Source organism: Rhizophagus irregularis, chromosome 3 (genome assembly GCF_026210795.1).
Source record: "Rhizophagus irregularis chromosome 3, complete sequence".
Taxonomy (NCBI): Eukaryota; Fungi; Glomeromycota; class Glomeromycetes; order Glomerales; family Glomeraceae; genus Rhizophagus; species Rhizophagus irregularis.
This window is the reverse complement of record NC_089431.1, coordinates 3,848,367-3,864,105: the sequence shown is the minus strand read 5'-3', so window position 1 is coordinate 3,864,105 and position 15,739 is coordinate 3,848,367. Positions and strand designations below refer to the sequence as shown.

The window sequence follows — 15,739 nt, the reverse complement described above, 5'->3', positions numbered from 1 at the left end:
ACACACAAATTTTTTTTTTTTTTTTTTTTTGAGAAAAAATTGAGATAATGGAATCATCAATTAATTACAAACATAAAATTGACTTTTCATTGTCAAACGACATGTTTTTAAGTCAGCCAAAACAAACCACAGGTAAAAAAAAAATTATTTAAATATAAGAAATGTAATGGATGTAATAAAAGAATTGGAAGAATTTTAGACAAAAGTCACCAGATTTGTCGCGTGTGTTACAATGTAAAGACAATGCTTAAATCAAGTGGAAATAAAGTTATTGATGATCTTATCACATACACACAAATTAATAAAGATAAATCAGGAGGCAAATTGGAGTTTGTTCCTCACGATCAATTCAAAAATATAGAATTTATTGCAGAAGGGGGATTTAGTAAAATTTATAAAGCTATTTGGGTTGATGGTCCAATCAATAATTGGCATGAGATTAAATGTAATGATTGGAATATTACTCGTGACAATAATTATACGGTTGTCCTCAAAAAGCTTAACAATTCTAAAAACGTTACATCCAAGGAACTGAATGAGGTACAGTATATGCAATATTTAAATCTTTCAATCTAATGATGATAAATTAACACTTTCTTTATTTAGCTCAAGGTATTTTATAAGATTTATACAGATGATATCGTTGGAGGAGGTTTCAATAGTGTATATTTTGGAATTACTCAAGATCCTATTACCAAAGATACTATGCTTATTATGCAATATTATGAATTAGGTGATTTGATGCATTATTTGAGTAATGACTTTTATAATATTAGTTGGAAAACAAAGGTGGGTAAACTATGGTGTATAATGATTGAACTTTATTCTATTCATTACGTGGGTATTATTCACAGAGATTTACATAGTGGAAATATCTTTATTAATAAAAAATTTGCGTATATTGGTGATTTGGGAATAAGTAAATCTGCAACTGAATGTACAGATAATAATAATGAGAAATATGGTATTATTCCTTATATGGCACCAGAAATTTTTCAAGGACATGAATATACTGAAGCTTCAGATATATATAGTTTTGGAATGATTATGTGGGAGCTTATGACTGGTAGAAGACCCTTTTGGGATGAAATTCATGATTTAGAGCTTATAATAAAAATATGTGATGGTTTACGACCACCAATTGTTACAAATGCACCTAAAGGATATATTGAATTAATGAAAGAATGCTGGCATTCTGATCCAAATAAAAGACCAACAGTTGAAGCCATATACACTATAGTTGATAATATGAACAGTGGTAATAAAAGTAATAAACATGATAATATTAAAGTCATAAAATCATCAGATATTGGACCTGTAACAATGAATAATCCAGGAGCTATTTATAAGAGTAGACCTTTAAGTCACATGATTAAATCTGCAACGTCAAGAAGTAAATCTATCGGTAAAGAATTTTATTTTACTGAAGGCTGCTTCGTTGTAAGGAAATTCTAACTTATTTCTAATAATTATTTAGATCCATTTTATTATTATCAGAAAAATAGCAAGGCATCTACTGGTAATTATTCGGTTTTTAATGTATTATTTGTAGAAATAATTTATTTATCGCACGTGCGATGCAAATTTTTATGTTTATCATTGCCATTTTAAGGGGGTGGCGATGTATAAGCAGGTTGATCAACATAAATAATTTACAAAAAAGGAAAGTGGCGATGCATCGCACGTGCGATGAATAAATTTACTCATATTTGTATTATCATTAATATCATCATTATTATTAAAGGTAAAAGAAAGTTTGATGAAGATTCGGTTGAAGACAGTAATAATGGTATGAAAATTAAATTTTATTTAATAAAACTAATTTTTTTAACCACAATAAATAATAAAGTTTTGCTTACAAATTTTTATTTTATTTATTTTTTTAATAAAAAATTTAGATCAAAGTATTAAAAAGAGAAGATTATTGGAAAATTTCGAAAATAAAAACTCTGGTAAGTGATTACCCTTTTTTTTTTTGATTTGTTTTTGTAAATTTCCTAAATTTAGAATTTTCAATAAAAAATTTAATTAATAATTGAAAACTTTCCACGAAAATAATAATATTAATGTTTATATTCTTCTTTAAGGTTATTTTACGAAAGAAATTGAATTAGATATTAATATAGATTTGAATCAACCTCAAAATAATGGTAAGTAAATACTGTATGTTATGCTTTATATAATAATTAAATAATATTTAATTTTTTTTTCAATTTATAAAATAATATAGAATATATTACCAAGGAATTTGATATTGATATTAACGATCTCATTTAATATTCTAGTGTTGTGACGCTTTCTTTTGATATTATGTACGCGAAAATTAACACAAGCGAAATTTCTGCGTGACCACCATTTTTTTTCATATTTTTAAAAATTTTATAGGATGAGAACATCTTTTTATTTGGATTTTACTCGTATCTTGTAAAAATATTATTAACAAGCTCAATAATTTATGAATCTTCCTGTCGCTTGGATTAACATAATTTTTATATTGCTTGTACAGTATATTCAGAAAAGAATTTTACAATTATTGAATTTAATGACTAAATAAGAATCCAAAAAAGATTAATTTGTATTAACATTGTTTTTGCGAATAAAAAGGGAATTATCAATACAAGTCACATTCTAACTTTCTTAATGAGATAAAATACTGGTTGATTACCATAACTAGAAAACTCTTATTTATTGCAAAGTTCATTAAAAAACATCTTTAAAGATGAACTGCTAATTTAATTATTACCATAAAAAGGCTTCCGAAAGAATAAATATTTAGAAATTTCATCATAACATCATTGAGAAAAAACTGAAATAACGGAGTATAAACATAAATAAGTTTTTAATATCAGATAACATACCTTTAAGATCAAAAGAAAATATTGAAATATAAAGAATTTATATGAAAGTAGAAATCTTTTTACGTAAAGATTATTAACAACTTCAATTGTAGCATCGTAATATTTTCTTTATCGTCTAAAATTTTAAATAAATTTTGGAATGGCATTAGTAAAAATTTATTATCAACTATTACATTGTAGTATTATCAGCCACAAACGCGCAAATTTAGTCGCATGTGAGGTTAAATTATAATATTTAATATCAATATCGTGAATAATTTCAAGAGATACTATTAAACTATTAAGAATTGTATATGAAATGAACTTAAAATCTGGTTGCACACCGAAAAGAATGAAAGTTATCACTTTCTAGGTACGGTAATTTTACTACTATAAATGGGTTATAATAATAAAGAATAATTTTGTGAGCGAAACCAAAAATCCAAAAATCGAAAGTTTCGTCTTTCAAGTGGTAAAATTCGAAAGGTTAATACTGCCAGATCTAGATATTTTTATATCTTGTAAGTACACAATTCCAGTACAAACTATAGGTAACTATATAACTATAAATACTATAAATAGAATATAAAGCGCAACCTTTCTTCCAGATACAGATATGATATTATAAATTAACAGACCTTATAATCATGTGACGTTCATCGTTAAGTATTGAATGTTACCAAGTTCTCTTGCGTGAAATAAATTGCTTTTTGCCCAAACGATATTATTTTAATTAAGAAAATATCTCCTTTAGCGCTGATGATACATCAAAGATTCATATACATAGAAAAAAATAAAAAAAAATATTTAACAACCGAGATTAAAAATCAACGCCAATATTATGAAAGTATTTGGTTCACATGATTTACTGGAATTTTCGGATAAATCTAAATCAAAAATTATGGTTTGCAAAAATTATATTTATTTAAATTTTTTTTCCGTGGGATTAAGAAAATCACATGATGAGATCAGACGATTGTGTAAGGTTGTTAAATTATTTCTTGCGAAAAATAAAATAAAAATAAAAATTTTCTCGTCCTTCTATGAAGAAAAAAATCTATTATTTGTTTAATCCTATTATATCTTTGTTAGATAAATTTTTTTTATCGTTATTATTTTTGTCAATCGTATACTATAATATTTATAGCTTCGAATCATAGAAATACAAGTTTTTTAAGTTACTCTATTTTTAAAATTTGAATATAACTTTATTCCATATATGTTAAAAAAAAAATACATTTATGTTAAACAATTATAAAGAAAATTATTATTATTTGCTGTTTGTTGACAGTTTAACGGTAAATCAAAATAAATAAATAATTCATCTATGTAATGGAATATATACGGTAATTATTAATAAGTGAACTCTACTACGTGAGTTTATTATATATTGAGTATCACACGCAATCAATTTATTTCTTACAACATACTGTATTTCATTGGTCCATCACAGATGCTTTCAATTAACTTTCGCCCCTGAGTTAAATCTTAATAATTTGAGAAAAACCATATTTAGCTTTTATAGATTGATAATGATAGAGATAAAGAAATATCAGCCAATTATATTTACATTCATTAGGTCATTATTTGTAGATATTAGGACGAACCAACATTTTAAGACTGTTAGAAGGAAATATACCTTATTATTAAATTTTTTAGTGTGAGAAAATCGTCATTATTATTTATTTATTTGCGCATCGTTTTGCTTTTCATCAAGTATGTGTTTCTGCAGCACTTATTATGTGACACATAATTTAGCGTATCACAAATTGACTATTTTAAGGAACCCGGACAATTATCACAACATAAGAAATTTGCTGTATTTATCAAACTGGTTCAAAAAAATTTGATGTATAAAGTAAATGCTTATATAATTTTATTAATGCAAAAGTCGCATAATAGGTGTGGGGAATAAGATGTTATCATGTTGAAATATGCGTAGATTTTGTGCAAATAGTTTCTGTGACACATAACTAATTGTGCACAAATTATGCTTTATTGAGACATTTTATGAAATTAACTTAACTAGGAAATATTAGTGTGCTACAAAATACTTGTTTTAAAGAACGATTAAATAAAATGATAAAAGACATGCAAAAGTGAAAAACACAACATGCGATTAAATGAATTCTGCGTTGAATCATTTGAATAAGAGAAAATTTTTGGAGTCAATATTACTATTTCATATAATTATGCTCAGGTAAATTAAGGCATATGAATGATTTTATCATATGGGAAACTATTTTTTCATGATATCCCGGATGATTCGGATATACTGTACTTGTTGGGTTAATTTTTTAAAAAACTCCAAAATAGTTTAAATTAATCGGTCATGTTCATTTAATTAATATTAATTTTAATGAAGTATTTGAACAATCAAATGTCTTAGAATCTATTCATGGTAAATTTGTAATTTTTCGAAAAAAGACAGTACAACTGAGATATTACCGTAAAAATAAAGACCAACTGCTAATGGAAGATCATGCGATAATGAACTCGGACAAATATTAAAAAAATTCCCTTCATACAGCTACTGTACAAAAATCACCTTACCCTTATATATTTCGACGGAGAAAAGATATAATTCGCCTTTTTAATTTCTAAATATCGGCTTTGACGTTATGTCATCAAATGTTTAGTATTTATTATTTACAATATTATAAAAATTCCGCATGACTATCATTATTTTCATGTGAATTTACTATTTAACAAATTTCATTAAATAAATGATCGTCTGAAGATATTAAGATAATGTTAATTTATTTTTATATGTTGATTTTTTTACAATGTACTCGGAAGAGAATTTTGTATGAATTTATGAACCCAAAAAGACTAATTGATAATAATTGTTTTAGCGAACATAAAAGGAGTTATTAATATAAGTCACATTGTAAACTTTCCTAGAGTGAATGTCATTTTTTATCAGATTATTAATTAATAACCGCGTCAATATTTTTGATGAAATTCTTGTCAATATGAATGTATAGAATTTTTCATTCGAAAAAAGAGTTTCTTATTGTTGAATTTCATCATCGTGAACTAAAAAAACGAAAGAAAATCTTTGTTTTAGGAAAAAAAAAATCAAATAATGATTAATTAATGAACTATAAATTAAGTGAACCGTCACAAAACTCAAAAACGAAGAAAAAATAATAAGATGAACGTTAAATTGTATTTTACTAATACGTAAAAGGTTGAGATTTTTCCTTTTACAATAATTCCCACTGAAATTTTATTGCCATTAGGTACTGGCTGACGTTATCATAATACCGAACAAAGATTTGACAAATTATACTAGTCGGTGTAACATTTATCTTGGAAAAATTTTCATTTTAAAAATCAACTTTACTAAATCACACCACTGGCGATCAACGCCGCCATAGTGTGCGATTTCTCAAAAACTATGGTCTAAACTAAACAAAGTTACCCTCGAAATGGTCAAAAAAAAAAAAAAGATTTAATCCATACTAATTTTTTATATATTGCAAATATTGTTAAAATAAAAAAAAATTGAAAAACTTATATGTGAAGTATATGCTGCAGAATTAAATAATGCAAAGCGGTATATAATTATTATATTAATAGAATCAACTTAGTAGCTAATCTACTAATAATATAGAATAAAAAGTTAAATCATGTAACTATGCATGACGTTGAGCGCCATTGCGCGTTTTATAATTTTTGTTAAAAAATTCTAACAGTATTTTAAGAAAAAAGTGAAAAAAAAAAAATTTATCTCATGATTATTTACTCATTTATTATTTTTCATTACAAAAATACGTATATAGTATATGGTTTTAAAAATTTAACATAAATAAACGTTTTCTCCAAAATTTAATATCATCTTGTTTGTCAAAGTTTACATTTATTTAGTACGATCGTACAAGTTAAGGTGTCATGTAAATAAAATTTAAATTTATGACGAAACTCTATATACAGTACATACAGTATATGTATGTATATTCTGACAAACGGATTGAAAAAAAATATGAAAGGAATGAAGTAACCGGCTTATTAATTTACATACGATAAATGAATTAAAGGATCTACACATGATTACCCAAAATCTCGCCATTTTTGTCCGAGCGAAATCTTCGATGGAATGAGGATCAAAGTTAATCTAGAATTCTTAATAAGAATTCCTCATGATAAATAAAAATATTTTTTTTTTTTGCCCATGAAGAGAAATCTATCAAAGAATTCTTTAAATAAATGTTCAGTTTTTGCCAAACAGAAACTGTACAACACCTTGAATTTTGTATCGAACAATATCAATTTTCTCTATTATGCGATCATTTTATAAAACAAAATAACTTTAATCCTATTATTCTGGACTACTTTGAAATTAATAGCCACAATAAAATCTTTTTTTTTTTTTTTTTTTTTTAAAAAAAAAAAAGAATTTCATATACTTTTCCTATAAAAAAATTCTGAATAAATGATCATTTTTCTAGTTTTTATTCCGAAGAAACTCAGACACGTGATCATTTTTCCTGAAAAATTTTTTATAGGGTTTGAAAAAATACATTTTGTTAAACAATACTGTATTATTTTTTATTTGCAGCTGATTTGTTTATATTTGTGGATGAAATCATTTTTTTTTTTACAATAAGAAACAGGTTCCTCAAATTATTTTCTATTATTTTTCACTCTTCAATCGACCGATTTGTCTAATAAGACCGATCAAAAAATTTTATCTTTTTTAGTAAATTAGTACAATTTATTGACTAATTTGTTAATATATGGTCGGTAAATGAATAACCGATTTGGAAACAATATTCCAAAAATGACAATATAACTAAATAATTTTTTATTTGCCATAAATGCCATAAAGAACGAACAAGTTTATGCCCTACCTGTAAAAAAAATTGACCCGTTTTTTCTACAATTTTAATAATAAGGTACGTGATTTTCTGATTGTATAACTACATAACTACATATTTGGTTAAAAAAGTTTCTTTGTTACTAATAAATCAATGCACATAATGTATGCAAATCATTTTAATAAAAATTTCTTTATTTTAACAAAAAAATTGATTTTTCTTATTTTATTGCGAAGAAAAAAAATTTTTAATCATCCATATAAAAATTTTATCCGTTATTTCTATAAAAACTCCGTAAAAATGCTATTCACGGAAAATGTAAACAATTTGGCCGTTATACAAGGTTATTAATTCAGCCTTTTACGGAAAAAAGATGGAATTAGTGCATTATGTAGTATATACATATAATAAACACATATATAAATTTTAATTTAGAAATAATCAAATATTTACTTTTATACCAGTTTAAAGTTTAGATTTCTAGGGTTGCCTGATTTTTTTTACCATATATGTATTAATATTGATATATAAAAAAAAATTTTTAAATTATACTGATTGAATCTCTTTTCTCAACCGCATTCGGAATATCCGTTTTAAAATGCTATAAAACCGTTTCGTTTCTTTCTTTTTTTTTTTTAAAAAAAAAATGAAATCTACAGATGATGATAAATCATCTGATTCATTTAATCCTACGCCAAGATTAAAATCTGATCGCGGACCTATTTTTTTCATTCCTTTTAATAATGAGAACATATGTAATAATTGTAACTTTGAATATTCTGAGACATTTTATTTTAAACAAAAATATTGCAAAATTTGTATGAAAAAGTTTACTAATAAACCTATTGAGTACTTTGATATAGTACAAATAAATACAAATAATAAACGTAAAGCGACTAAAAATGTAGAACTTAGTACGTTAAGTAGACAAAAATGGTATTTTAAACAAATAATTCCATCGACATATTCTTTACTAAATTACGATTCCTTTAATAGCGAGATAATTGAGTGCGAAAAAAACTGTAACTTATGTGAAAAATTGATGATAAGTTCGAAATATAATATCAAACTTACGTTATGTAGTTCTTGTTATTTAATATCTTCTGGGTGGATAAAATCAGCGTTGACCAAAGTACTTATTCCAATTCTTTATTTACCATGGTGGGATGCTGTCGAAAGATGTATTTTATGTGATAAAGTGTTAAAATTTATACCTGAATGTCAAAGATGGTGTTTACACTGCTATATAATTTACACAGGATGTAGATATTGTTTAACAACCAATATTATTTTTGGAATTACAAACCAATCTCAATGTAAGAAATGTAAAAGAATAACATGCATAGCTATTGATACTTCAAGTATTAATAGCGGAAACTTATATATAGAAGAATTTCTTGTTTCTACAAGATTAAATATTAATAATAACGATCAGATTATTGACTGCATAAATAATGTTAACAAAGATTATGAAAATTGTAATCCGTTGGATAAGTATAGTGACATCAAACGTGATCTTAAGAATGCTTTATCAAAACCAATAATGGAATGGATACCATATTCTCAAATTACAAATTGTGAAAAAATAGCTGAAGGAGGGTTTGGTATTATTTATAAAGCAATTTGGTTAGATGCTAGCTCTCGATATGATGATTTTTTAAGCATTAGAGAAAAAGATAAAACCGTGGCTATAAAAAGGTTTTTAAACTCAAAAGATATGGACAAATATTTTCTAGATGAGGTATTATTTATTCCTTTACTTCGATAATATTACGCATTTTGATTGATCTAACTATAAAGGTTTCTTTAGCTAAAATCACTTTACCAGTGCTATAATAAATTTGACCATATAATTAGATATTATGGTATTACAAGAGATCTTAAAACGAATGATTATATGTTAATAATGAAATATGCGTACGGTGGTAATTTACATGATTACTTAAAAAAAAATTTTAAGGATGTTACTTGGAATAATAAGCTTTATATATTATGGCAAATTTCAGCTGGGTGAATATACAATTTTTATAATATAGCTATATTATTTTCTTACATATTTTTAATTTTTTTTTTCTTAGACTTCATACTATTCATGAGGTAAATTTTATACATCGAGATTTTCACAGTGGAAATATATTGTTAGAAACTGAATCATCTGGAAAGTGGAAAATTGGTGATTTAGGATTATCACAACCTGCCAATAGTACTTCATTAAATAATGAAATATACGGAGTAATACCCTATATCGCACCAGAAATATTTCAGGGTAAAGCATTTTCAAAGAATTCTGATATATATAGTATGGGTATGATTATGTGGGAACTTACGACGGGTTGCAAACCTTTTGATAATATTGAACATAATACGGAACTTATCTATAGAATTATTGATGGAAAAAAGCCTAAAATTACAGATGATACTCCTGATTGTTATGCTAATTTAATGAGTAAATGTTGGAATTCTGATCCTTCAAAAAGACCTTCTGCAAAAGAAATACTTGACATTACTTATGCGTGGACATTTTTACAAAAGGATTGTGAAAAGTTCAATCAAGCTGAAATAAAAAGATTAAAATCAATAGAACTAAAGGAGCTCGGTCCTGATTTTATCGAGAAAACTCATTCACAAGCATTTTATACAAGTAGATCATTGAACTCCTTTATTTCATTTAATAGCTCATCTTTGATAAGTACACCAGGTGCGTATTATGTATATTACTATCGTACATCATTTAAAATCAATAATAAATGGACCATTATTTTTAGTATATATCACGAAAGAATACGATTTTGACATAAATTCATAAATTCATTCAGTGACATAAAATGAGTACCTCCTTTTCGTAAATATATCATAACCAACGCATCTTAATTGAAGTGGTTTTTTATATGGTCGACGAATCATGAATTAAAATAATTAGTATCCAAATATGTCAATCGGACCAAACCGGACTGTGCTATGTTTATAATGCAGTTGGGCGTTATTTAAGTAAAATATTCTATCGGCGTTTTCCTTTCTGGATACTCTCATAAATATTAACGCCACATTCCGTTATCAATCACCAAACATTATATGACATCTTGTTAAGGTTCCTAGTATTTAAATGCAACTAAAAATTTTTCTAAGTTTTTTAATGGTTATATTATATTTTACAAATTAAAAGAACTCAAAAATCATAATTTTAATTTATTAAGAACGGTTGGTTCTATTGTTAGGTAAGGACGTTAATTTAATTCGGTACTTGCTTGTTTTATTAAATTTTATTAAATTTTATTAATATTTTAATGTAATTTTGCCAAGAAAAAAAAAATGCATAATCGCCTTTGTACCTAATGTACTGTATGTAACATTATGTAATCTTTATGCATGTATTTGTTAACAGTACTTAGCAGTAATCACTGTATAGATTATAGATATGAAATAAATTAGAGGAACTTCACAGTTATAATTAACGAGTTTCTTTTATTGCGTTCATGGGTATAATATATGATCGCCGTGATTCCAAATCAAATATTCTAAATGAAGATAATGTGGTAGAACTTTAGAATTTGCAAGTTTGTTTTAGAAGAATACGAATTATTTCAAATTGTAAAATAAATAAATAAATAAAGAACTATAAAGGAACATTTATTTATTGATCTAATAAAACTAAATTCTCGGGAAAAACATTATTTAAAATCTGAAATATCTCAAATAAAGTACACAAAAAATATTCATCTGTTAATATAAAAAAAAATCACACTAATACCTGATGGCTAAATATTTTGTTCAAGTCTTGACGATTATGATTATTAATTAGTATTTTTATTTAGTCGTAATGTAATGTTCTCGATCATTAGTTATATTATCTTCTGCGATAAAAGACATCTGCATGGTGTATGAATAAATATTATTAAGCTAGAGTTTATCCGATATCTACGCTAAAAAAAAAAAATGCATGTGATGCAAACCACACGATTTGATTGAAATTATCGCTCTTTCATTGATGCAATTGCGTTGCCAATCTGAAATACAAAAATGGGCCAAAAAACAATTTATCCACATTTCCACCTTTAATACACACGTTGACTTATTGGTTAAACTATTCACCAATCTAAGTTTTTCTTTATAAAAATTATCAAAAAAAAAAAAGATATAAAGAAATGTTTAAAGTAATAAATGACGTTTTTTAGGATCGGCGTTAATTTTGGCTATTAGACAACCCGGCAAATTTTTTAATAAAAAAATAAAAATTGGTTCTCTATATTAAAAAAACTGACAACTGATATTAAAAAACTGTAAGTTGTTATTTTATTATTATAGTTAACAAAACGCATCTTTTTAATATAAAAATGCAATTAGCATTTTTTTTTTTATAGATAAAAAGGTTTTTATTAAATGTAATGTATTTTTTTTAATATAAAAAACGCGTCTAATTTTTTTTTGATTAAAAAAAAATCAGCTGTTTTTCACTTAAAAAAAAAACGAAAATTAATTTTTTTATGAAAAAAAACAAATCCATTATCTTACTAAAATGTTTTCATGTTAATCATCACATGAGCTTAATCATCTGATAATAAAAGGTTACGACGGTTACGTTCTCATTGACATTCTTGAAGAACCGAGGAAGGAGTAACATTAATTTCATTTTTTTTTATTTGTATTATATTTCTTTTTCAAACGAGTGTATTAATTGATCGAAGAGTTTTTTCTTGGTAATAAAATTTATACTAAGTTCACTTTTGTATCACCAGAGGTATATGTGGGTATGTCATACCTGATTTATATAAGTGTTTTTTGTTCTTATTATTAATTAAAAATCATATATTTAAATAGATTCGACATTCTGCAGATATCCGGATAAATCCGGAAAATTCTCCGTTTATTCAGATTGATTGAACGGATAAACTCAAATCTGGTATCCGGATTAACGGATCTAGACTCTATTTTAAGCTGATTGATATTTTTACATCAATCTTTCTAAATAAGAATTCACCGAATAACCTTTAATGATACAGCCACAATAAATAATTTAAATTTTAAATCGTCATTCGTCATCCTTATAAAAAAATTTGTTCCATGTTTTTTATTCCGTGTTATTTCCATAAATGTATCATATTCACGGAGTTTTTACAGAAATTATGGATAATATTTTTATAAAGTATATATGAATAATTCAGAATAAAGGAATATTCTATATGGAATATTCTATATTTCCTTCAATTTTACTTTATTTTTATTTTTTTGCTTGATTTTGAAATCAGTAGCTTTATCGCATTTTTTCTCATCGTCCATTCGAATTCTTTAGGAGGAATTAAATATGCATAAACAAATGTGAAATACTTGTGGTGTATAAGCAAACAATTATCATTCATGAATAATTTGAAAGTAATACATGACGAAATTTAATTACGTAAAATTCCGTGTTTTTAATTTGTCCAAAAATAAGCAAAATAAATTTTTTTATTATAGTTTCTCTCATCAATGTGTTCTTAAAAAAGATGTAATATAAATGTTAATACCAAATTCTCCTTGACTTTGTTTTTGGAGTGAAAAAAAAATTCAAATAGAAATTTAATAAACAAAATCAATTTTAATGATTGGGTATCACCATATTTTACATGAGTAAAATAAAGTACTTTTTTATTAAGAGTTAATTTATACTAATGATCGCCTTAATTCAGTGATATTGAAAATTTAACATATTAACCATACGACCCATACGTATATTTTCAGGGCCGGAATTACAATAATGCCAGTCAGCATATAAATTATGGCTGACATTATCTATAGAAGGAACTGCTTCTAGTTTAAGTCTGGCTACCAAAGAAAATAAAATAACAACGTTAATATTTTATCTGTCCTCTTTCCAGTCACGTCAGTGCAATTATTAAAACTGTTGAATGCCTACTTTCGTAAACTAAATATTTGATAGATCCGCCATTTGTATATTTTTTGGTTAAAAATTAATTATATCGCGTTCAGTTCTTTGATTACTTTCAGTAACCGACCCGAATCGTTCTCATTCTAAGGCACGTAAATCCGCAGTAATATAAAGTCTCATTGCTTCTGCTGATTATGGATGGATCATCATAAAATCCTAAATAAATAAGGTTCCATTTCAAACTTTTTTACGACTAAAAAATTCGTTCCCACAGCGGCAGATCTGCAGAAATAGAATTTCTTTATTTTTTTTTTTAAAAAAAAATTAATTATAATGGATGATGATAAATTTTTTATCAAAATTATCACAAAATTTACTCAAAATTTTGGATGATGATGAATATTATTATATTACTATCGAAGTTGGCAATGACCCTTACGTAAAAGTATTCCGTGCTCACATGGTCATTCTAAACTACCGTTCTAATTATTTACGAAGAATTTTGTCAACAAATAAAAGAAAAATGATGAAATTTTGGTACATATTAAATTACCAAATATCTTACCTGAAATTTTTCAAATAATTTTAAGGTATGTAATACATTAAATAAGGTTATTATTTTATAATATAAAGAATGTGACACTTCAGATATTATTAAAATCTTGATTGCCGTAATGAGCTAATCTTCAAGAATTAGTCAGTTATTTACAACTTTATATAATTAAAAATAATAAAAATTGGATGGAATAAAATTTTAATCTCGTATATCAAACAAGTTTTGAAAATGATTCTTTCAAAATTATTGCACTGACTTAATTTCAAAGGGACCAGATAAGATTCTTAAATCAATTCAATTCCGGAAAAACTTTTAATTTCAATTGTTCAAAATAATAACCTTCAAATGAGCGAAATTCAAGTTTGGAAATATGTGATTAAATGGGGACTTGCTCAGAATCTTGAACTTCCTTCTAATCCTGCAACCTTTTCAAAAGAAAATTTCAATGTATTAAAGAATACTTTACGACAACTCATTCATTTTATTAAATTTAGTAATATAACTTCTAGAGAATTTTCTGAAGTAGTATTACCTTATAAGAAAATTTTACCAAAGGAATTATACAAGGATTTATTGAAAATTTTTTTAAATTTACACCCTGATAGTAAACTAACTGATAACCTAAAAAATCATGTCATGTGAGAAACTATTCTTCAAGAAATCAGTTGATCTGGATATACTGTACATGTTAGGTTAATTTTTTAAAAACCCCAAAATCGTTTAATCGATCAATCAAAAAAGGTATTATTAAAATTATAAAGCACAGAACCATATGATAATAAAAGTCAGCCCTATTTTTCTAACTATTAAAAATTCCATGCGTACAGCTATTAATAAAAATTAAAAAATCAACGAAAAGAAGATGCTTCCATATAATTTTCCTTTTTAGTACATTTTATTAACACGTGAAAATTGAATATTTACAATAATTTATTCCGCATGATCATCATTGTTTTCATATATCCTCGTGAATTTAACACGTATCTTCTTGTAAGCATACTATTTAACAAATTTTATATTGATTTATTATTAAATGAACGTCTGAGAAAATTATCCTGACGACTAACACTTAGTTTTGCTAATTGAAATTAAAGATGTTTATTAGGATTATGTTTTTATCTTTATAGGCGATGATTTTTTTTACAATGTATTCTCATAAAAGAATTTCGTAATTAATGAATTTATGAATAAAGAGGAACCCGAAAAGACAAATTTGCAATAATTTAACATAATTGTTTTAGCGACACAAAAGAAGTTATTAATGCAAGTCACATTGTGAACTGTCCTACAGTGGATGTCATTTTCATCAGATTATGCCGCATCATAATTCTTTTCAGAAAAATTTCAAACTAGTGCTAGATTAATTATTACTATAAGGAGCATCTGAAAGAATGAATATATAGAATTTTCTATTTTTCTTCGAAAAAAGTTTCTTATCGTTGAATTTCGTCACAAGATATGCTAGAAAGTTTTCTAAAAACGAAAGAAAATCCTTTTTTTTTTTTAAGAAAAAAATCAAATCAATAAACAATTAATATTTTACGTAAATGTTTCATTGTATTTACTAATACGTAAAGTCAAGTTTAAGTTTACGTCATGTAGATTTTTCCTTTTACAATAATTCTTACAACGTAATACAAAATAATTTGGTGAAACGTTT

The 15,739-nt window shown here is 25.5% G+C and overlaps 3 protein-coding genes across 3 annotated transcripts; all 3 read left to right on the top strand.

Moving 5' to 3' along the window:
• Positions 1-243: 243 nt before the first annotated feature.
• Positions 244-2,277, top strand: OCT59_020960 (uncharacterized protein; the record flags this gene model as incomplete). Its single annotated transcript, XM_066149525.1, has 8 exons — positions 244-540; positions 607-793; positions 1,241-1,405; positions 1,478-1,519; positions 1,745-1,789; positions 1,899-1,952; positions 2,088-2,150; positions 2,231-2,277. The coding sequence occupies 8 exons, from the start codon at positions 244-246 to the stop codon at positions 2,275-2,277; spliced, it is 900 nt and encodes a 299-aa protein (XP_065990421.1).
• A 6,029-nt stretch (positions 2,278-8,306) lies between these two features.
• OCT59_020959 (uncharacterized protein) lies at positions 8,307-10,466 on the top strand (the record flags this gene model as incomplete). The annotated part of the gene is made up of 5 exons (XM_066149524.1): positions 8,307-9,401; positions 9,471-9,670; positions 9,739-9,757; positions 10,061-10,358; positions 10,426-10,466. The coding sequence occupies 5 exons, from the start codon at positions 8,307-8,309 to the stop codon at positions 10,464-10,466; spliced, it is 1,653 nt and encodes a 550-aa protein (XP_065990420.1).
• Positions 10,467-14,424: 3,958 nt separating this feature from the next.
• OCT59_020958 (uncharacterized protein) lies at positions 14,425-14,721 on the top strand (the record flags this gene model as incomplete). The annotated part of the gene is made up of 1 exon (XM_066149523.1): positions 14,425-14,721. The coding sequence occupies one exon, from the start codon at positions 14,425-14,427 to the stop codon at positions 14,719-14,721; it is 297 nt and encodes a 98-aa protein (XP_065990419.1).
• Positions 14,722-15,739: the final 1,018 nt, after the last annotated feature.